Genomic DNA, 22380 nt, shown 5'->3' on the forward strand with positions numbered 1-22380 from the left:
AACCAGGACTTGTGATATACATCAGCTGCTCATACGACCATCCACCACCTGCTCAAGAGTGACCTGCAGGCTAGTGGAGGGAAGTGCCTTTGATAGAGGCATTTCTCCACCCTGCCACTCTGCAGGGTATAATGTGAGCATTGGAGCCTACTAAGAGAACATTTGAACATCAGTAACACAGTTGGCAGTAAGGGTTTTGTATTTATATCTTAACATGCATTTTAACATGCTATTGAAAAGCTTTGCTTGACAACTCTTACTTGCAGTATCGATGTTGTACATGAAAGCATCACGTACCTTTCATTTGTGGAGGTGAACAGCATTCAGAAACAGAATCCGGTGGTGACTCTGGTAATGAGCTGTGTTAACACAGAAAATTTTTAACTATTGCAATAAATATATGCCAAACAACACTACACTACTTGCTTATATTAGTCGAGGCGCTGAATTCAAAAGGCAAGAGGTTATGAATTTTATAGCCACTTTTACAACTTGACAAAACTCTGGTTAGGCCACATCAGGAGTATTGAATACAGTTCTGATTGCCTCACTGGAGGAGGGATGTTGAGGCTTTGGAGAGGGCGCAAAAGAGCTTTACCAGGACGTTGCCTGGTTTAGAGGGCATGTGCTATCACGAGTGGTTGGACAAACTTGGGTTGTTTTCTTGCAAGCACCAGAGGCTCAGGAGAGATCTAGTAGAGGTTAACACAGTTATGAGAGGCATTGATATAGTGGACAGAGAGTACCTGTTTCCCAGGATTGAAATGTCTAATACCAGAGGGCGTGTATTGAAGATGAGAGGCAGTAGGTAGGAGAGCTTAGTGTTTGGGTGATTTTGATTTGCTTTTTATCATGGGCCAGATAGTCTGCTTCTGTTCTGTACTGTTCTATGTTCTATGCATTTGAGTATTTGCTTTACACTAATATAGTGGTATAGTAGAACTCAGAACCAGTCCAGTAATATGTCAAGTTGTTGAAGTAGCAGAAAGACATCATATCAGAGGGTCCATTAGATGGAAAACTTAAATCCTACTCATGATACAGAAAGCAAATGGCACAAGTTAACATGAACACTTCGCATTAGTCCGGTAAGAAACTAAAACAGGATACCACTCAGACACCTAACTTCACCAAAGGCACAGCAAATGACAGGAACAGAAATTCCTTTACTGATCATCATACATTATGAGATTAGCAGTTGAATTCCCACTGCCCTACATACCTGTATCCAATAGCAGAAAGCCCTCTAACACCAACCCTCCATGGCCACGTGTGAAAAGTGACCGCGTCAAAAATCATTTTGAACCCATGCCACTGGCGTTTTAGGACAAGGAGGGAATAAAAGTAGGCAGGGAAGTAAAAATTCTTTAAATCATGCAATCCAATTTCAGAATTAATAAACCTCAGGAACTAAGCAGACTTAGTGACCCTTAAAAAGTTTGGGAATAATTTCACTGATGGAGAGCCCATGTAGAAGTTACATCCATCACAGACAAAATGCATTCACGGCCCATGTCATAATCATGTCTGTCAGTGAGTCACTTCACCAGCATAGAAATATGTGTAAAATCATAGAAGTAGTTCAGGGTCAGGTTTTTTATGAAAGGTCTTGATACACTTAAACTATTCCAACAAGTTAACCATGTCACAAGGTTACTTACACGGCTCCTGGTTCTAAGTCATTGCTAATATATTCTTCCAGCATACTGGTGTCAACAAAAAGATTCTCCAGTTCTCCAGTGACATCCTCACCTAAGGGGAAAATCAAACTCAGCTACTTTGCACAACAGAAGTTCAGATTATAATACACAGTGTTATGAGTGATGGACAGACCTGATGGACAATGGGGTGCAGAGTTAACCATTCCCCCCCCCCCCCCCCCGAGAACTACGAACTATTGCTGTTGCTATGCTGCTCATGAGAGAGAGAGATAAAGCCCAGGCAAGAACATCTGCTACAGATAAGACAGGGGAGAGAGACTGTTGATTTACTGTATTATGACTCTTCCTGGATTATTTATCTTCCACAAGGACTTTACTTTGCTCGTTAACATTCCTCAGGAGACAGCAGGAGTGGCCTGATTTGATGGACACGGTCATTCAGAGTTGATGGATAGCTGAGACCCCGTGAGTGGGGATAAAAGACAGGTCTGGAGAGACACCCTTCAGACACACCAGTGGACACTGACTGAGTGTTGGGAACCCACAGAAAGGTGGGGGCTTCAGAGACCGAACCAGGAGATCGGTCAGTGAAGCTCACAGTGTTACAGCAGGGCCGGTGGGGACTTGTGTGTGTGCACTCATGCCAGAGTGACGAGTCCACCACAGAAGAACGGTCTAGCTGAAGACCAGAAGGGTCATAACTGAATGGCCACGACAATACGACGGATTAAGAAAGCCACAAAAGGTTTGCCTGCCGCAGCTGTTGCTGTTACATCTCGCTCGCTCTCTCTCTCCAACGATTTCAATACAACAACCATAACTACTTCAGCATTTATGAACTGAACTCTATAACCATATAACCATATAACCATATAACAATCACAGCACGGAAACAGGCCATTCCGGCCCTCCTAGTCCATGCCGAACTCTTAATCTCACCTAGTCCCACCTACCCGCACTCAGCCCATAACCCTCCACTCCTTTCCTATCCATATACCTATCCAATTTTACCTTAAATGACACAACTGAACTGGCCTCTACTACTTCTACAGGAAGCTCATTCCACACAGCTATCACTCTCTGAGTAAAGAAATACCCCCTCGTGTTTCCCTTAAACTTTTGCCCCCTAACTCTCAAATCATGTCCTCTCGTTTGAATCTCCCCTACTCTCAATGGAAACAGCCTATTCACGTCAACTCTATCTATCCCTCTCAACATTTTAAATACCTCGATCAAATCCCCCCTCAACCTTCTACGCTCCAATGAATAGAGACCTAACTTGTTCAACCTTTCTCTGTAACTTAAGTGCTGAAACCCTGGTAACATCCTAGTAAATCGTCTCTGCACTCTCTCTAATTTATTGATATCTTTCCTATAATTCGGTGACCAGAACTGTACACAATATTCCAAATTTGGCCTTACCAATGCCTTGTACAATTTTAACATTACATCCCAACTTCTGTACTCAATGCTCTGATTTATAAAGGCCAGCGTTCCAAAAGCCTTCTTCACCACCCTATCTACATGAGACTCCACCTTCAGGGAACTATGCACTGTTATTCCTAGATCTCTCTGTTCCACTGCATTCCTCAATGCCCTACCATTTACCCTGTATGTTCTATTTGGATTATTCCTGCCAAAATGTAGAACCTCACACTTCTCAGCATTAAACTCCATCTGCCAACGTTCAGCCCATTCTTCTAACCGGCATAAATCTCCCTGCAAGCTTTGAAAACCCACCTCATTATCCACAACACCTCCTACCTTAGTATCATCAGCATACTTACTAATCCAATTTACCACCCCATCATCCAGATCATTTATGTATATTACAAACAACATTGGGCCCAAAACAGATCCCTGAGGCACCCCGCTAGTCACCGGCCTCCATCCCGATAAACAATTATCCACCACTACTCTCTGGCATCTCCCATCTAGCCACTGTTGAATCCATTTTATTACTCCAGCATTAATACCTAACGACTGAACCTTCTTAACTAACCTTCCATGTGGAACTTTGTCAAAGGCCTTGCTGAAGTCCATATAGACTACATCCACTGCCTTACCCTCGTCAACATTCCTCGTAACTACTTCAAAAAATTCAATAAGGTTTGTCAAACATGACCTTCCACGCACAAATCCATGCTGGCTACTCCTAATCAGATCCTGTCTATCCAGATAATTATAAATACTATCTCTAAGAATACTTTCCATTAATTTACCCACCACTGATGTCAAACTGACAGGTCTATAATTGCCAGGCTTACTTCTAGAACCCTTTTTAAACAATGGAACCACATGAGCAATACGCCAATCCTCCGGCACAATCCCTGTTTCTAATGACATCTGAAAGATCTCCGTCAGAGCTCCTGCTATCTCTACACAAACTTCCCTCAAGGTCCTGGGGAATATCTGGTCAGGACCCGGAGATTTATCCACTTTTAAATTTCTTAAAAGCGCCAGTACTTCCACCTCTTTAATTGTCATAGGTTCCATAACTTCCTTACTTGTTTCCCACACCTTACACCATTCGATATCCTTCTCCTTAGTGAATACCGAAGAGAAGAAATCGTTCAAAATCTCTCCCATCTCCCTCGGCTCCACACATAGCTGACCACCCTGATTCTCTAAGGGACCAATTTTATCCCTCACTATCCTCTTGCTTTTAATATAACTGTAGAAGCCTTTCGGATTTACTTCCACCTTATTTGCCAAACCAAACTCGTAACTTCTTTTAGCTTTTCTAATCTCTTTCTTAAGTTTCCTTTTACATTCTTTATATTCCTCGAGCAATTCCTTTACTCCATGCTGCCTATATCTATTGTAGACATCCCTCTTTTTTCGAACCAAGTTTCTAATATCCCTTGAAAACCATGGCGCTTTCAAACCTTTAACCTTTCCTTTCAACCGAACAGGAACATAAAGATTCTGTACCCTCATAATTTCACCCTTAAATGACCTCCATTTCTCTATTACATCCTTCCCATAAAACAACTTGACCCATTCCACTCTCTCTAAATCCCTGCGCATCTCCTCAAAGTTAGCCTTTCTCCAATCAAAAATCTCAACTCTAGGTCCAGTCCTGTCCTTCTCCATAATCTCAACTCTAGGTCCAGTCCTGTCCTTCTCCATACTTTCCTATGACAATTCATTTACCCCTAGACATCAATAGAGCTTGTTTATTATTGATTATTATTATTCCTGCACTTTTAGGTTTATTACTGCTAACTTGTTTTATATGTATATTTGCATTTTTGATATTGTATTGTGTAGTTTACTAATAAACACCTTTAGTTTGGTACCACCAGACTCCAACGGATTCTTCTTTCTCTGCTGGTCAGACACCCAGTTACGGGGTACGTAACAACAGAAATAGTAAACGTTACTTCCGTTATGGCACATGCATCTATGGAAGATTAAAGCATTTATGTTTTCAGATTTATGACTTTATTTAAAAAAAAACAGAACTCTCTTATTGTCACACAACTGAGCTGGAAGAAGCAGTAGTGGAAATACACTCAATGGTCACTTTATTAGGTACCTAATAAAATGGCCACTGTGGATATGTTCGTGGTCTTCTGCTGTTGTAGTCCATCCACTTCAAGGTTGAACGTATTGTGCATTCAGAGATGCTCTTCTGAACACCACTGTTGTAACATGTGGTTATTTGAGTTACTGTCACCTTCCCCAGGTTGGAAACCCCTCCTATAGAGACTGTTGTGTATGAAAATCCCAGAAGATCAACAGCATCTGATACTCAAACCACCCCATCTGGCACCAAACAATCATTCCATATTCAAGGACACTTAGATCACATTTCTTCCCTATTCTGATGTTTGCTATGAACAAATGATCCACTTGACCATGTCTCCATGTTATTGTGCACTGTGTTGCTAAGATATGATTGGTTGATAAGATATTTGCATTAATGAGCAGGTGCACAGGTGTATCTCATAAAATGGTCACTGAGTGTAAGTATGATAGTGAGCTTCAGGAGGCTTTTAGACAGACACATGTATGCTTGGCACAGACTTTGAAAGCTGAAGCTCCTGTGCTGCATGATGTCATGATGGCACCTGTGTACAACGCTCCCTTGGTCGACATCTTCTGGATAGACCGCTAAACTGTTTATTTCACTTCTTTTACATCTGTTTGTCATCTTAAATGTGTTTTTGGAACTGTTTTAGCCTGGGATTTGGAACTTGGAGATCGACTGGGTGATCCAATGTTTTGCTGACTCCAAGAACATTCCGGAAAGTGAGCGCGAGCCTTGAGGCGAAGAAGCTACGAGACAGTGCATGAGCCAATGTTCAACTCCATTTCGCCAATTAAATCGTTCATTATTCACCAATTAAAGCAACGAGGGAGATTGAAACATTGAGGCAAATGCAGAAGGCTAGTGAAGGTTCAGCACTGACTACCTGCTGCTAGAGAAGGAGCCTGTGTGGCCTATTGCTGTGTGCGGAGGGTAAGGTCTCTGCGTTTGAGCGGTGTCTCTCTCTTTCAATGATGTCGGAGGATGTGTCTGAGGTTCTGCATTTAAGGATTTGGACGATGGACATCTTCAGACTTATGGCTTTTATATTTGGTGTTGTCATTCTTTCTTTCTCATTGTATTTTGTACGGGGGGAAGGGGGGTTTGAGAGGGTCAATGTTCTTCTTGCGTTTTGTGCAGGGGAAGGGGGTTTGGAGAGTTGATGATCGTGCTGCCATTCATCTTTTTGTGTGGGGGTGGGGGGTAGGTTTGCTGTTTCTCTTTGAACTGACTTCCATGGTTTTATTTGCTATGTGGCTATCTGGAGAGGATGAATCTCAGAGTTGCATATTGCATACGTACTCTAATAATAAATGAACCTTTGACCCTTCCTGTTTCACTAATGTCAATGTAGAACTTTAAAAATTCATAAAGATGCTGGTAAAAAGCTGGACAAATCCAACCCAGTTAATTACCATCCGGAGAGTCAAATCTGAATCATCTGTGAACTGTTGGAAGGGAAGCATTGACAGGACTATCAACATCCATTTACTTTCCAAATGCTCAGTTTTGGTTTTGCAGGGATCTTCAAAATCTTCATTTAAACAATGACAATGAAGTATATTCCAGAGGCAAGATCGAAGTGACTTCTCTTGTCGTCTACGCTGAGGTGTTAGGAGGCCCCACCAAAACTGAAGTCAATGAGGCTCAGAGAGAAAATACCCCTGCTCAAAGTATTAGAATAAATCTGCAGATGCCTAAAAAGTAAAATTAAAACAAAATGCTGGAAATACTCAGCAGGCCAAATAGTGTGTGTGTGGAAATGGGAAAATTAACATTTCAGATCATGGCTATTTCATCAGACTAATAATAAGAATCAAGTTAGTCTGGGTAGCAGAGAAGATGGGGGAGGGTGAACTCTGATAATGGAGAAGCAATGGTACAGTTAGATAATGTCCTCACCGTGTCTGTCAGATGTTTTGCCAATGCCACATTGTCTGACTAAATGAAATATAAAGCAAAACATGGCAAGTTCTCAGAGTGAGGCAGTCAGGTCAAGCTAAAGAATGCAACATGACCTTCAGAAGCCTGCAATGGGTCCAGATGGAAGGTGAGGTTTTGTTCCTCGAGCTACTTATTGTAAGAGTGAAGGCAGCCTCAGAAAACAAGGTCTTTTTCTGTTATTATTTTTGTTCTATATTGTTGCAGCATAATAACAAATTTCATGCCAGTGATTCTGATTAAGAATGGGATGATGAATTAAAGCTCAGTCATGACTGCAGACTGAAGACAAGCAAACCAGAAAGCCATTACCCTATCTGCTTTTGATAAAAATATCAAGGAAAGCTCTTGGACTTGAAATATTGTTAGTTTCTCTCTTCACGTACTGTCCGACCTGCTCAGTTTTTCCAGCATTTTCTGTTTGTATTACAGATCACACTGTATGTGTGGAGAGGGAAAATCATTTCAGAGTGAAGACACAAGAGAGACAGAGAGAGTAATGCAACCTGTAAGACTGCAGGTCGCATTTTTGAGTGACACCAAGTGTGAGCCATATAACAATTACAGCACGGAAACAGGCCATCTTGGCCCTTCTAGTCCGTGCCGAACGCTTACTCTCACTTCGTCCCACCTACCTGCATTCAGCCCATAACCCTCCATTCCTTTCCTGTCCATATACCTATCCAATTTTTTTTTAAATGACAAAATCAAACCCGCCTCTACCATTTCTACTGGAAGCTAGTTCCACACAGCTACCACTCTCTGAGTAAAGAAGTTCCCCCTCGTGTTACCCCTAAACTTTTGTCCCTTAACTCTCAACTCATGTCCTCTTGTCTGAATCTCCCCTACTCTCAATGGAAAAAGCCTATCCACGTCAACTCTATCTATCCCCCTCACAATTTTAAATACCTCTATCAAGTCCCCCCTCAACCTTCTATGCTCCAAAGAATAAAGAACTAACTTGTTTAACCTTTCTCTGTAACTTAGGTGCTGAAACCCAGGTAACATTCTAGTAAATCTCCTCTGTACTCTCTCAGATTCCAAATAAGAATCTGCATACAGCCCCCCCCACCCCCAGCCCAACAAACCATCAATACAATGTGTACTGCCCTGTCAACCCCTGCTCATAATATTGAGACTCAAAATAGAAATCAATATGGTACTTAGCTTTGCGCCTGAAGGTGTATTAACCCGTAAATAGATGAGGCTCTTTGCTTGCTCTTAATGTAACAGATTTAATGTACAAGTATTTTCCAACAAGGCAGGAAAGCTTTTCCCCATAACAGTTAGAGTTTCAACTAATTGTACTTGGGTTAAAATCACTATTTCTTCAGAACTTAGACGGGTGAAGCCCTCCCAACCATCGAGCACATTTACATGAAACGCTGCCACAGGAAAGCAGCGTCCATAGTTAGGGACTCGCACCATCCAGTGGTGACTCTGCGGAATTCATTGGCACAGGCGGCTGTAGATTTATTTAAGGCAGAGGTTGATAGGTTCTTGATTAAGGTTCTTCAGGGAATGAAAGCATATGGGGAGAAGGCAGGAGACTGGGGCTGGGAGGGAAAATGGATCAGCCATGATGAAATGGCAGAGCAGACTCGATGGGCCAAATGGCTTAATTCTGCTGCTATATTTTAATGTCTTACGGACATGCTCTCTTCTTTCTGCTGCCATCAGGTAGAAGGTACAGGAGCCTTAGGACTCACACCACCAGGTTCAGGAACAGTTACCCCTCCACCATCAGGCTCCTGAACCAAAGGGGATAACTTCACTCACCCCATCATTGAAACGTTCCCACAATCAGTGGACTCACTTTCAAGGACTCTTCATCTCATGTTCTCAATATTATTGCTTATTTATTTGTATTATTCTTTTTGCATTTGCACACATTGGTGTCTTCTGCACTCTGGTTGAATATGCTAGTTAGGTAGCCTTTCATTGATTCTGTTACAGTTACTATTCTATAGATTTGTTGAGTATGCCCACAGGAATATGAATCTCAGGGCTGTAGATGGTGACATATATGTACTTTTATAATAAATTTACTTTAAACTTTGTTATTTCAAATTCACAGAAAAAGTTTAAATCTTTCACACAGATATTTGTAATGGTCAAGGAACATTTTCCTCCCTATTTCACACAGTATGTGGTGAGGTATATCAGGATCATGTGTCTCTGCTGGGCACTGGAAACATTGACAGTGATGTATGGATACAAGATGAATGTGTCTGGATCAAGTCAGGGGCACTAAGATTCAGGCAGATTGATTTTAAAAGAAAACTTCATATATGTCAGTTAACTCCACAACCAATTCAATTTCACTTCTCATTTAATTCTGAAATATACTGGCAGTGAAACTAGAAAGCCAAAAAGAAACCATCACAAGCTATATCATTACACCTCCTCCCTCACCTCCTTCCGGGTGAGGCAACACTTCACCTGTGAATCTGCTGGCATTGTCTATTGGGTACAGTGGCCTCCTCTACATTGGTGAGACCCAATGCAAATTGGGGGGCCACTTTATTGAGCACTTCCACACCATCCACCAAAAGCAGAACTTCCCACTGGCCAAACATTTTAACTTTGAGTCCCATTCCAGCATGTTGGTCCATAGCCTCGATGAGGTCACCCTCAGGGTGGAGGACAAACACCTTATATTCTCTCTGGGTAGTCTCCAAACTGATGGCATTAATATTTATTTTTCCTACCAGTAAAAAAATTATTCTCCCTCTCCTTTTCCTTTCCCCTCTCTGGCCTCTTACCTCTTGTCACCTGCCCATCACCTCCCCCTGGATCCATTCTCCTCACCTATCAGATTTCTTCCTCTCCACCCTTTACCTTTCTCACACACCTGGCTTCACCTATCACCTCTTACCTCACCCCCAATCTTTTAATTCTGGCAGCTTCCCCCTTCCATTGCAGTCCTGAAGAAGGGTCTGAGCCCAAATTGGCAACTGTTTATTCATTTCCATTGAATCTGCCTGACCTGATGAGTTCCTCCAGGATTTTGCTATTTGCTTTGGATTGCCAGCACCTACAGACTTTATTGTGCTTATTGTTCATTACATTTTACATTAAAATTTTGAAAAATTGTCATATCTAATAAAATGGAAACTACAAGAAATCATGAGAGTGATTTGCAGGCAAGCAATCATTGTCCCACTGTGTACGTTTCATTTTATCTGCTATCCCTGACTCCAGTATCTAGAGTTAGTAACAATAGTCTAAATTTAAACATTTGCAGATATAGCCCATGTGACCCATGGACCAGGTCTGCTGAGACACAAGCTAGGGCCTGATCAACCCTGGCTGGGTTGCCTGGGCAAGACTGTCTGATGTTAATTGATTGAGATACAATGTGGAATAGGCCCTTCCTGTGCTTCGAGCCATGCCGCTCAGCAATCCTCTATTTAACCTTAGTTTACAATGACCAATTAACCTACCAACCAGTACATCTTTGGACTGTGAGAGAAAACCTGAGATTCTAGAGGAAACTCACAGAGTCTCGGAGAGAATGTACAAACCCCTTACAGGCAGCGGCAGGAATTGAACCGGGGTTGCCTGTACTGTAAAGTGTTGTGCTAGCCACTAGGCTACTGTGTTGAAAGACCCAAAACACCCAATGCTCCCAGGTTACATCACTGATGTGTCCCAGCACATCCCGTAATGTATCTAGCATCATAGACATCTGTACATGTTGCTAAAGGACTACAAACTGACAGTTATCAACACCATTTGATTTCTTTCAAGAATTGGAGAAGATATCACATTCAGTTTAAAATGATGAATACCAATAAAAAGCTGAATCAAACAGGTGAGAATCTGAGTTCCAGCACTTGTTCTTTCCTTTCGGTTAGTCCTGATGAAGGGTCTCGGCCTGAAACGTTGACAGCGCTTCTCCCTATAGATGCTGCCTGGCCTGCTGTGTTCCACCAGCATTTTGTGTGTGTTTGAATTTCCAGCATCTGCAGATTTCCTCGTGTTTGCTCCAGCAATTGTTAATTATTTTCAGAATAGGAGATTCACAGAGATGAAGTATTCCTCAGAGCAGGTAAAAACGCATGCAATTTACAGTATAGTGAAATGTACTTTGCATTTGCCTTTTCTCCAGTAGTCATTGCTATGTTACCTTCAGTGGAACAGATGGCTGACACTAAAGTTAAGGGGTATAGAGAAGCATCTTGTAAAGAATAAATTATCTTAAATCAGATACAAATGCTGGAGTCAGAAGGCATTTTTCCAGAAATTAAGAGAAATGGTGGCTGAGCTTGCTAGTGTATCCAATGGTTTACCAGAGATTCTTCTTGATGAAATAAAGGGAAACAGAAGTATGAATAGGATGGTGGTGAATGATATTGGTAGCTTGGGTTGAGGCATTTGATGTTGCAGTGTTTGTCCAGCTTAGCCATTACCTTGCAGATACTTCATCAGCAGGTGAGGTGACACTCCCGGACACAGTTGTTGATGTTGATCTCAAGGAGTGCCTGCATTTATAAAGGCCCGTGTTTGCTCGCCTCGGTCCTGACTGGCTATCCCTTTCAGTTGACCTTTGAATTCCACTGGCTCATGTAAACAAACATATTGAAATAGATGTCATCTACCAACCCTTAAGAGCCAAAGAAATGTGAGCCTTGTCTGGTGATGAAATGCCTCCAAGCCAATTGCCAAGCTCGGCGCACACATTAGAACTATGGATAGACAGCCAATCTATGAAATTGGAGTGTCTAGACTGCAGCCAGAATGTAGGCAACAGGCTAATTCAACACTAATAGCATGGTGCTGAAAGCGATTATGAAAATTATGAGCCCAACTGCAACTCTTAATATTGCACATTTTCTCTGAAAATGCTGTTCTGCAGTTTTTTCCCCCTTTCCCTGCGGCAAATCATTTCCTCAATCCATTGGCTGTGTAGTCAATATGTTTTCAAGCTATAGAAATGTAGAAAGCTATATTTGCTTGAAATTTAGGGATGACTAGAATGAAAGGGTTAAATAGCAGTCTATATCATGGCTTCTTAAGAGCCTGATTGAGTTCTTTCAGAAGATTACTAGACTGTAGCCATATTTCAGAATATATTTTGCCAATGTTTTGGAGGGGCAATGTATTATATAACTCACAGCAAAGAGTCTTTTACATGGGGCAGCACAGTAGTATAGTGGTTAGCAGAATGCTTTAGAGTACCAGCTACCTGGGTTCAATTTCCAACACTGCCTGTAAGGTGTTTGTACGTTCTTCCTGTGATTGCGTGAGTTTCCTCCAGATGCCCTGGTTTACTCCTACGGTCCAAAGATGCACCAGTTGGCAGGTTAATTGGTCATTGTACTTTGCCCTGTGGTTAGGCTAATGTTAGAAATCAGGGGATTGCTGAGCAGCATGGCTTGAAGGGCTGGAAGAGCCTATGCGCAGTCTTCTCAATAAAACAAAAATAAATAAAATACAGCTAGAGACAATTTACTCAATACAGCCCATTTAAAGTGTGGAGAAACAATATGGCAGTTCCCAGTAAATGTAGGATAACTTCCTCAGAGAAACGTTGTTCATACACTGCAGCCATATATACTTTCACTTCCCATTCCAACCTGCCAGTCCATGGCCTCCTCCACTCCTGTGATGAGGCCTCACTCAGGTTGGAGCAGCAACATCTTATATTCCAACAACCTGATGGCATGAATATCGATTTCCTCGAACTTCCGGTAATTGCCCCCTCCCCTTCACCATTCCCATTTCCCTTCCATTTTCCCTCCTTCCCTCCAGATCACCTCCCACTTCCTTTTGTCCATGGCCTTCTGTCTTCTCCCATCAGATTCCTCCTTCTCCAGCCCTCTTTCACCAACTTCCCAGTACTTTACTGCACTCTTACCCCTCCCAGTTTCACCTCTCACCTGCCACCTTGTACTTCTTCCTCCCCTCCCACCACCTCTTTACTCTGACTTCTTTCTCGTCCTGATGAAAAGCCTTGGCCCAAAATGTCACTGTTTACTCTTTTCCATAGATGCAGGCTGGCGTGCCGAGTTCCTCAGCATTGTGCGTGTATGTGACCGTATATAAATATACGTGCAAAAGATCATTCTCAATCCACTCACAGCGGAGTGACTAATTTAGGCATCGAAAATCAATTTTGACAAAACTTCAAGATCACTATGTAGTCTGTGTAAGGGATGGTTTAAATCTGATTATTAAATGAACTTCTACTCTGAAGCTCTTAAATTGAGCTAAGACCAAAGATACTTGAAGGAGCCTTTATTCTATTATCAAAGGTAAAGCTAAATAATTTAGATAATTGTACTTATTATTTGGCTGAACGTCATGCAATATGGGCTTCCTTCTGGATTTGTTTATTCATGAACACGAAAATTTGGAAATGTTCTTTTTTGGAAGTTACTAAGATCTCTAGTTTGCAACTGAGTAGAATAAGACCATATTTAAAAATCTGTAGTAAGTCCACGTGCCACCCATTCCCATTGGCCATGCCACAACTTATTTTTGCTGGGAGAAAAATTAAATGCTGCATTTCCAATCCACTGACTACCAAATGTGCAAGTTTGTACATAAAAGCACAAGGTGAACTGTGTTTCAAAGATACAACACAATGGGAAAATCCAGAAGTATAAACAAAAGTGTTATCGAGAGGATACATCACTCAATTTACTGATTAATAGCCTCCAACTTTTCAAAACTCTGATCACTCCAGATGCAAACCAAAATGAAACCACGTTTCACTGAATATACTCCATTTTCAAATGCCTTTAAAGGAATATTTTCAATCCTTACCATCAAAGAACTGCTGCAGGGCTTCATTTTCTCCTAAAACATCCATTTTGAGTTTCAAGAGCACGGGAAACTGAAACTCCTTCCAATACCGTTCAGCTAATCAGAATAGAGATCCATCTCACACTCCATAAATGTACAGGAGGCATCTTCATACACAAAACACTTCAGCATTTGCCGTGAACTTGCAATCTTCCTCTACAATTTACCATTTCCCATTTTCTTTTTACCACAATGGCAGGAAATCACAAGCATTTCATGGCTGCCATACACAAGTTTTCCTCACGTTATTTAGAACAACTACTGGAGTAAGCCCACTTAATGCGAGAAGCCTTTCCTCATTCTCAAAACTTGTCGACCTTTGGCCAGGCACTGCAAGCCTTTTCCTGATTACTGTACTCAGTCCAAGCAATTTGCTGCAATTAGATTTTATTGCAGAGGACAGTGGCCTTGTGCAAGTAACATAAATGGTGCACTTTGAAATTGTTTTTTATTTCATACTTGTCTAGAATTAGCTGATAGTAGAGTTTAAAAAATAAATGAAGGGAAGAAAAGACTATTTTAAGAAAGATTTCAAGACAGCAGTGAAAATAGATGGCTACTTCTTAGATGATTTATGGTAGCAAAGCCCAAGGCCTATTATTGTTGTCTAAAATAAAATAGGGCAGGGCAGTGGGAAGAGAAAGATTTGATGTTTCAAGTCAAAGACCATTCTCCAGTCCTGTAGAAGCACCTACACCGTTCAGCATGTCTATTCAGAGATCCTAGTAAGTATTGCTATTTACATAGAACAATACAGCACATTACAGGCCATTCAGCCCACAATGTTGTGCCGACCCTTAAACCCTGCCTCGCATATAACCCTCCACCTTAAATTCCCAAAGATAACACCAGTCAAGTGCAACACTAGCAAAATCCACACCATTACTTGTTCTCCTAGAAGAATTATAAATTCATTGCTTCCACTGAAGATAAATTATTTGCATGCTTATTCCAAACAAGAAAAACAAAAAAGTACTCAGACCAATTTTAACATTTTATTTTCTACCTTTTAAACATAGTCCAAACTCATTTTATTTGTAAACATGTTGCATAACATGACGAAGCTATGTTTCTTTCAGCTGCTTTCATTTCCACCATCTGTTGATTCCCTCCAAGCATCTGCTGGTAGCTACTCCCTTTGAATTTCATTCCCTGAAGGAAGTGCTTATCCTTTACACAATTCCTCAAATGGTGCATAAAACACACAGAAAACAGAAAAGGCCATGCAATTTCTACTGAAGAGGTTAAGGAAAAACAGCTCTTAATGTTTAAAATCCCAAGATATTGCAATATTGATGAAAAACTGATTGACATGGAAGATTAAGTTTCTCTCTTCCCAGATGTCCAGCTTTCTGAATATTTTTAAAGATCCAATGCCTGAAGTATTGTTTTTTTTGTATTACTGCAGAAGCCTTGTTTTCACAGAAAAGTACAATTGAAAGTGCACATTGAACAGGAAGTGGCAAAATAACAATGTCCAGAGTCTATAGAACTTCTTACAGGAAAATATATACTGAATTTGCTTTTCCTCCTTACAGATGAAGGTTCCAGAGCCGGCAAGAAACTTGGTCAAAAATCATTCCCCAGATCCTCAAGAGAACATTACAGAAGACAGGAATATAGCAAAGAAACAAAAATCACCCAGTATTAACAAAAGCTTGTAAGCACACTGTCTATTTAAAAAGAAACCCTGCAGGACACCTGGTTAAAAACTATTCCCGAAAGCCCACAATATCCATGTGAAACATGAAGAGGCATTGATGAAAGCAATAAAGATTAAAATTCATAAAGTTCATTTTGTAATTCTATTGTAGAGTATAAAAAGAATAATGTACCTCAAATATTTCAAAAAATTCACATTATTCATTTTTCCTAGTGACTCAGTTTTATAATAAATCTTCATGTACAGATAATATTCAAAACTGCAACCTAGCATTTACCAGAATACATTTATTGCCATTTAGATTGTTATAATGTATAACCAATGCATTTCATATTCATTTTTTCTCTTTTAAATATATTAGCTTGACTATAGATTTGAATAAAGTTTATTCACAGAACAGATTGTTCAAAGTATGTAACACAAATTAAAATTAATAATCCAACCTTTAATTTTTCCACTTGAAATGCAATGAGTTAATTTACTCATCCAAAAAGAAAAACAAATGCAGTCAAGCTATTTTAAGTCTTATGAAAATACAGTTAATATACACAGAATATCCATTTCTCCTGCAAACATATGAGCTCAATATTTATTTCAGTTTTTCTTTTCTTAAGCCACTGATACAGATGCAAATACTAAAGGAACAATTCTTAAAGTGACAAAATTTAATACAACAGAAAGAAAAAAAAACTGTTCTTTGTCACTTGTTAAGTTGATGGGGAAAAATTAAATAAAAATCAAATGGCAGACCTAATATAAAAGAAAATAAATATTAGGACAAGGAACTTTTGGAAACTACATTTTTGATCACTCATTAAAGCTCATGCATTTTATTTTGCAAAGATTGAATCTTAAAGTTCTTCCTTGTAAAATCCAAGTTTGGCTAGCGACATTTCCTTCCGGAGATGCATTACTTCCCAAAACATCTGCTCAACTGTAAAGACAAGAGGTAAACAAAAAAATTAATCTGCATGACTCGATTTAATAAGTCACTTATGTTTATTGAAAATCTATGTTTATTGAGAGCTGCTTGTCCCCCCTTTCACTGTGGAAGGACTGATACCTCCCTCTCCCACGTGTAAGAGACATAGAGAACAAACTGTTTGGTAAACAGTGGACTGAGACCATGGTCTCTCTTTGGGGGCTTTGCTGTTGCTTGCATGGTGGGTGGTGGGGTTGCTAAAGCCTTCTGCTGGAATAAAAGACGAGAGGGAGAGGGGGAGGGTTGATGCTTTTGCTACTGCTTGTGCACAGAGGTGGTTTTGGGGTTCTTAAGTTTTTTTCTGGAATTCATTCTTTAGGGTTTTTCTTCTGTTTTGTGGATGTCTGTGGAGAGTAAGAATTTCAGGTTGTATATCGTATACATTCTGATATTAAATTAAACCATGGAACTTGCAAAAGGAGACAAAGTGCATTTGATTTTTAAACAGTTTTTCACATCGCTAGTAGACAGATCTCCTATTTTAAGATTATACGATCCAAATATTTACTAAACAATATCTTGCAGCAATTGCTTTGAAGCATTTTTAAAACCATGGACTAACCTCTTAATACATAGGTAATTATACATTAACTACATGAACATAATTGCTTATAATGAATGGAAGAGGTAGAAGCAAGCAGAAAGGAACAGCTTAAATTAAACAAAAGCCTCATTATCTTCTGAATTTGTCCCTTGAATATATGGTACTCCAGAAGCATTTAATACTACACTTTCAATGGTCCTGCTACTTTGACTTCAATTATACATTTGCCACAATACTTTTCCAGTCATTTTCTGATGAATCCATCTTTTATCCTGATGGCTTTACCTCCAATAAAATCTTTACTCACCCTCGCCACTATTATTCCTTATGGTACAGCTATACAACTTCTCTCAGATTTCCAAGTCCATCACTAGCTATAGGTGTGGCACATTAACAGACATTTCTTCAGTAAGCCCAATTAGCTTTTGTTTTTAAATAAGACATTCTAAATTCAGTGAACTCTGTATCCAAATTCTGCAAGACCGTACCAAGACTTCACTCTGCCTGTACTATCTAAGATCCTGTCATGTCTTCTTCATGTACCACATTTCCTCCCACATTTTCCACCGCTGTTCCCTTGATTTTATTCTTACGACTATCACTCCAACCAGCATTAATTCCGAAATCCCATAATAGGTGATCTTGAAAGTGGTTCAATATTTTGCAAACCATCAGCATCATTTCTCCACAATTGTTTTCACCCCCCCACAATGAAAACCCTTGGACAGATTATTGCTTCCCAAATTCATGCCTTTTATTCCAACCTGTTTGAAGTTCAATTTAGAATCTTTTGTCTTGAAAGTAGTACTGAAATAATCAGTCACTGATGCCATCCTTTGTGACTGCGACCATGGACCCACTGATTTTCCTCAACTTTTCTGTAGCCTTTGACACAATTACATCACTGCTCCAAGTCCAGCAAAGGAAAGGACTGAGAAACAAAAACCAATGTTAAAGCTTTGATAGTTAAAGTCAAATATAAAGATTAGCAAAAATTCGGACAGAGAGGGGGAAATTAGGAAACAGCAGAGAAATTAAACAACTATTTTCCATTTGTCTTCATGCATGAAGATACAAGAAAACTTCCAAGAGATTAAAAAAAAAACAAATCTAGAGCAAATTATGTGAATGAAGTTAGCTTTAGCAGGAAATTGGTGAAGAAATAAATGGACTGAAATATCGATCTCCATGAACTGATGCCATGGCTCCCAAGGTTTTGAAAGAGATGGCCATGGAGATGGCGACTACACTGTTAACCATCTTTTAAAAAGTTTCACTAATTCTACAACAGCTCGCATATCAACTTCTACTATTTGAGTGGGGGGGGGGGGGGTAAGAAAAATCTACAGAGGAACACAAACCTCCAAAAAGCCATCTCACATGCAAAATGGCAACTCTGAACCAAAACGGAATCAATGAAGTTTGACAGCTGTGGCAGGATTTGAATACTATCATCTCCTACAAAGCATCACATGTGACAACAAGGTTTCAGTCTCAGATCCTTTGTGCTCGCTTTGACCGACAAAACATGGAGACACAGTCATGAATTCCCACAGCCCTTGACGCCCTGTGATTTTAGTCTGAGGACAAAGTGAAAACATCTTTCAAAATGGTGAACCCATAGAAAGCATCCAGCCCAGACTGAGTACCTGGCCAAGTACTGAAAAGCTGTGCTGCTCAGTTGGCTGGAGTGTTCAGTTACGTATCTAGATCCTCTCGCTTCTGCAGTCTGAGGCACCCACTTGCTTCAAGCAAGCTTCAATTATACCGGTGCCCTAGAAGAACGTGGTAACATGCCTTAGTGAATATCATCCAGTAGCACTTACTTCACTGTAATGAAGTTGAGAGGTTGGCAATGACCATTGGTGAGAGCGCTGGCAGGGGAGCTGTACGGCTTTGGTTGTAGTGCGGACCAGGCCCTCTCGTCGTAGAGTCGCCTGCTGCAGCTCTCCGCAGGAGGAGGCACCAGAAGTGGTGTGGTGTAGTGGGTGTCCATGCTGGGTTGGGTGCTGGTTCCTCCCGTCGGTGCTGCTCTCCAGTGTTAGCTCCGTGGGAGACAAGCAGGATTCAAGTTCGACTGCAGTTGCACTAGCACGCGAAGATCAAACCGCTGCAGGCTTGTTCTTGCTGACAACATCCCATGCATCATCATTCTACAGGACCTGACACTCAGGGACTTGTGCTATTTTTATTTTGTGTGACTATGTTTATTGCTATCTTGAATGCACTATATGCACCTTGTGCTGTGTATGATTGTTGGTACAGTGTTTTGCACCTCGGCCCCAGAGGGAAGCTGCTTCATTTGGCTGTATACATGGCCTTTCATGAATGGCTGAATGACAATTACACTTGAACTTGACCATATCAACTCATGCCAGAGGAGCGACTTGGATCCACTCCAATTTACCTACCGGCAACAACAGGTTGACATCAGATGCCAATGGCTCTTCACTCAAGTCTGGAACATCTAGACAGTGAAGATGCATCTACAGAGGAACACAGACCTCCAAAAAGCTATCTCACATGCAAAAGAACAATTCTGAACATAGCTCGGCATTCTATACTATCATCCGTTCAAAGCTAATGAATGAGCTTCAAGGCCTTGGTCTCAATACCTCCTTGTGCAACTGAATCCTCGATTTCCTCACTTGCAGACCCTAGTCAGTTTGAATTGGCAACAATATCTCCTCCACAATTGCCTTCAGCATAGATATACCACAAGGCTATGCACGCAGCCCCCTGCTCTACTCATTTTATACTTCTGTCTTGAAGTGAAGCACACCCAATGCCATATTTAAGTTTACTGATGACACCACTATCGTTAGGTGAATCAAAGGTGTGACAAACCAGCATATAGGAAGACGACTGAAAATCTGGCTGAGTGGTGCCACAACACCAATCTCTCTCTTGATGTCAGAAACAAAGAGCTGATTACGGGGGGGATGAAACCAGACGTCCACAAGCCAGTCCTCAGCAGAAGATCAGAGATGGAGAGGGTCAGCAACTTTAAATTCCTCTGCATTATCATTTCGAAGGACCTCTCTTGGGTCCAGCACGCAACTGCCATTGCAAAGAAAGCACAGCAGTGCTTCTACTTTCTTAGAAAGTTTGCAAAGATTTGGCATGTCATCTAAAACTTGACAAACTACTATCAATGTGTGATGGAGAGTATATGGACTGATTGCATCATGACCTGGTACAGAAACACCAATGCCCTTGAATGGAAAGGCTTACAAAATGTAATGGATATGGCCCAGTCCATCACAGGTGAAGAAAAAGAATCTCAGAGTAGTGAGAAATTTACTTTGAACTTTAAGTCTTGGCCTTATAGCAGTAGTACAGCAAATATTAAATTGCAATAACAGGAAGGGGCAGTGTCAAAGCCATGGCAAAACTAACCACTGGAATTGACTGCAATGGAAGAAAATTTTCCTGAACTACATCAAATTCCAACCAACATTTTAACACCAGCAGCAAAACTGGAGGAAGCAATAAAACTCAAACTCTTTGCATACACTGGAGAGAACCACGCCTACAGAACAAAGTTGAACTGACAGGCGAGTTTGGGCTGTGGACAACATTTGGAGGACAGAACAATGCCTTTAAGGCAGACTTCAGGTTCTCAAAGCTGCAACAGAAGAGAATGTAGATAGTTTCATCACAAGACTAACCCTAGCAGTGCAGGATTGCAAGTACAAAGATATTTCCTTGAGCAAATATGAAAAAGCAATGCTTATCCAAGCATTGATGGTTGGAGTCCAAGATGAGAAGTCACAGGAGAGCCTCCTGTCCCAAAAGCATGAGTTGAAAAGCACAGCATAATCCTCAACTTGCCACTGGGAGGGAGTCAAAGGAGGCCTTACACAGATTCAGCCCCTCCCAAAGATGTTTGCCAGCAGATACTGATCTACAGCCTACAATCTCTACAGAGATCACACAAACCTCCACACAGCTGCCTTTGCTATGGGGCAAGGCCTGCCAATGGTCCAATTGCAAGCATCAAAAAGATGTGCTTCACTAAGCAACGTACCATGAGAAAACAACATAATTCAACCATCAACTCAATGCAAAGAGACAGCCGGAGCAAAGAATTGGGCTCTATTTTCCAAAACCATGACTGGGCCACCTAAACCAGCCCCCTCACTTGGTTACATTCACAGCCCATGAAATCTGAGCTGGATACAGGGTCAGCTGTCACCTTGGTAAGCCAATTATCTTTATGCCATATCCCAAAATTATGGCAACTGAACTCAGTATTTCACAGCAAACAAGAGAAAAATCTGCAGAAGCTGGATATCCAAGCAACACACACAAAATGCTGGAGGAATTCAGCAGGCCAGGCAACATCTATGGACAAGAGTACAGTCAATGTTTCAGGCCGAAACTCCTCTCCGTCCTGCTGAAGGATTGTTTATTCATTTCCATAGATGCTGCCTGTCCTGCTGAGTTCCTCCAGCATTTTGTGTGTGTTGTTCTGGCTTCCACAGCTACACTGGGGGTACAATGGATGGGCATGGTGTCTTTACAGCCGAGGTGGTTCACCAGGGGACCTGTTTCACTTACCCATGCATGTGGTTAGGGAAGGTCAACGTCCCAATCTGCTGGGCAGAAACTGGATTAAAAAGATGCCACTGGTGCAGTGCTGCATGAACCGTATGTGGTGGAGCCCCACATCGAATTCTCTATTACAAAACCAGCAGTTGTTTTTCCAAGCTGTCGCTTCAGGTCAATACAGTGGTCTGGTAAATAGGTTCAAAGAGAACTGCCAGCCCAAGTTTTACAAGGCCATGGTAGCATAGTGGTTAGTACAACACTACCACAACTTGGGGTGTTAGAGTTCAACAGTCAATTCCAACACCATCTGTAAGACATTTGTACATCCTTCCCATGAGCGTGTGGGTGGTGTTCCAGAATCCTCCAACATTCCAGAGATGTACCAGTTAATCCTGCTGTGATTAGTCAAGGGTTAAATAGGTGGGTTGTTGGACCAGAAGGACCTGTTCCACACTATCTCTAAATAAAACAAACAAAATACCTGCCCATGGCTTCACATGACTCTGACCCGGGGGGGGGGGGGGGGGGGGGGGGAGAGCCTAAGCAGGTGCTACACCTTGCTCAAGGGTGACCTGCAGGCTAGCGGAGGGAAGGAGTCCTTAGCACCTTGCACCCCCTTCGCAGAGATGCATCTCCACTCCACACTCTTGTGCACCAGGTTAGACCTCCTTCAGTCAGCCATCAGGG

General features: G+C 41.3%; 2 protein-coding genes across 4 annotated transcripts in view; both read right to left on the minus strand.

The window, feature by feature from the left end:
- Nucleotides 1–14243, minus strand: part of myrfl (myelin regulatory factor like) — a 71336-nt gene extending 57093 nt beyond the window's left edge. Inside the window, exons 1-3 of the mRNA XM_073059672.1 lie at nt 13912–14243; nt 1662–1752; nt 298–359 (exon numbers count right to left, since the gene is read on the minus strand). Of these exons, the coding sequence (XP_072915773.1) occupies nt 298–359; nt 1662–1752; nt 13912–13957 (199 nt within the window). The 5' untranslated portion in view covers nt 13958–14243. The remainder of the gene's footprint in view (nt 1–297; nt 360–1661; nt 1753–13911) is intronic.
- Nucleotides 14244–14931: 688 nt separating this feature from the next.
- Nucleotides 14932–22380, minus strand: part of rab3ip (RAB3A interacting protein (rabin3)) — a 52156-nt gene continuing 44707 nt past the window's right edge. For 2 of the 3 annotated variants that reach the window (XM_073059684.1, XM_073059686.1), the window contains one exon: nt 14932–16547. In XM_073059684.1, the coding sequence (XP_072915785.1) occupies nt 16465–16547 (83 nt within the window). In that variant the 3' untranslated portion in view covers nt 14932–16464. Of the gene's footprint in view, nt 16548–16577; nt 18071–22380 lie in introns of those variants that run through there. The other variant, XM_073059685.1, reaches the window with a different exon arrangement.

This window comes from Hemitrygon akajei, chromosome 10 (genome assembly GCF_048418815.1).
Source record: "Hemitrygon akajei chromosome 10, sHemAka1.3, whole genome shotgun sequence".
Taxonomy (NCBI): domain Eukaryota; kingdom Metazoa; phylum Chordata; class Chondrichthyes; order Myliobatiformes; family Dasyatidae; genus Hemitrygon; species Hemitrygon akajei.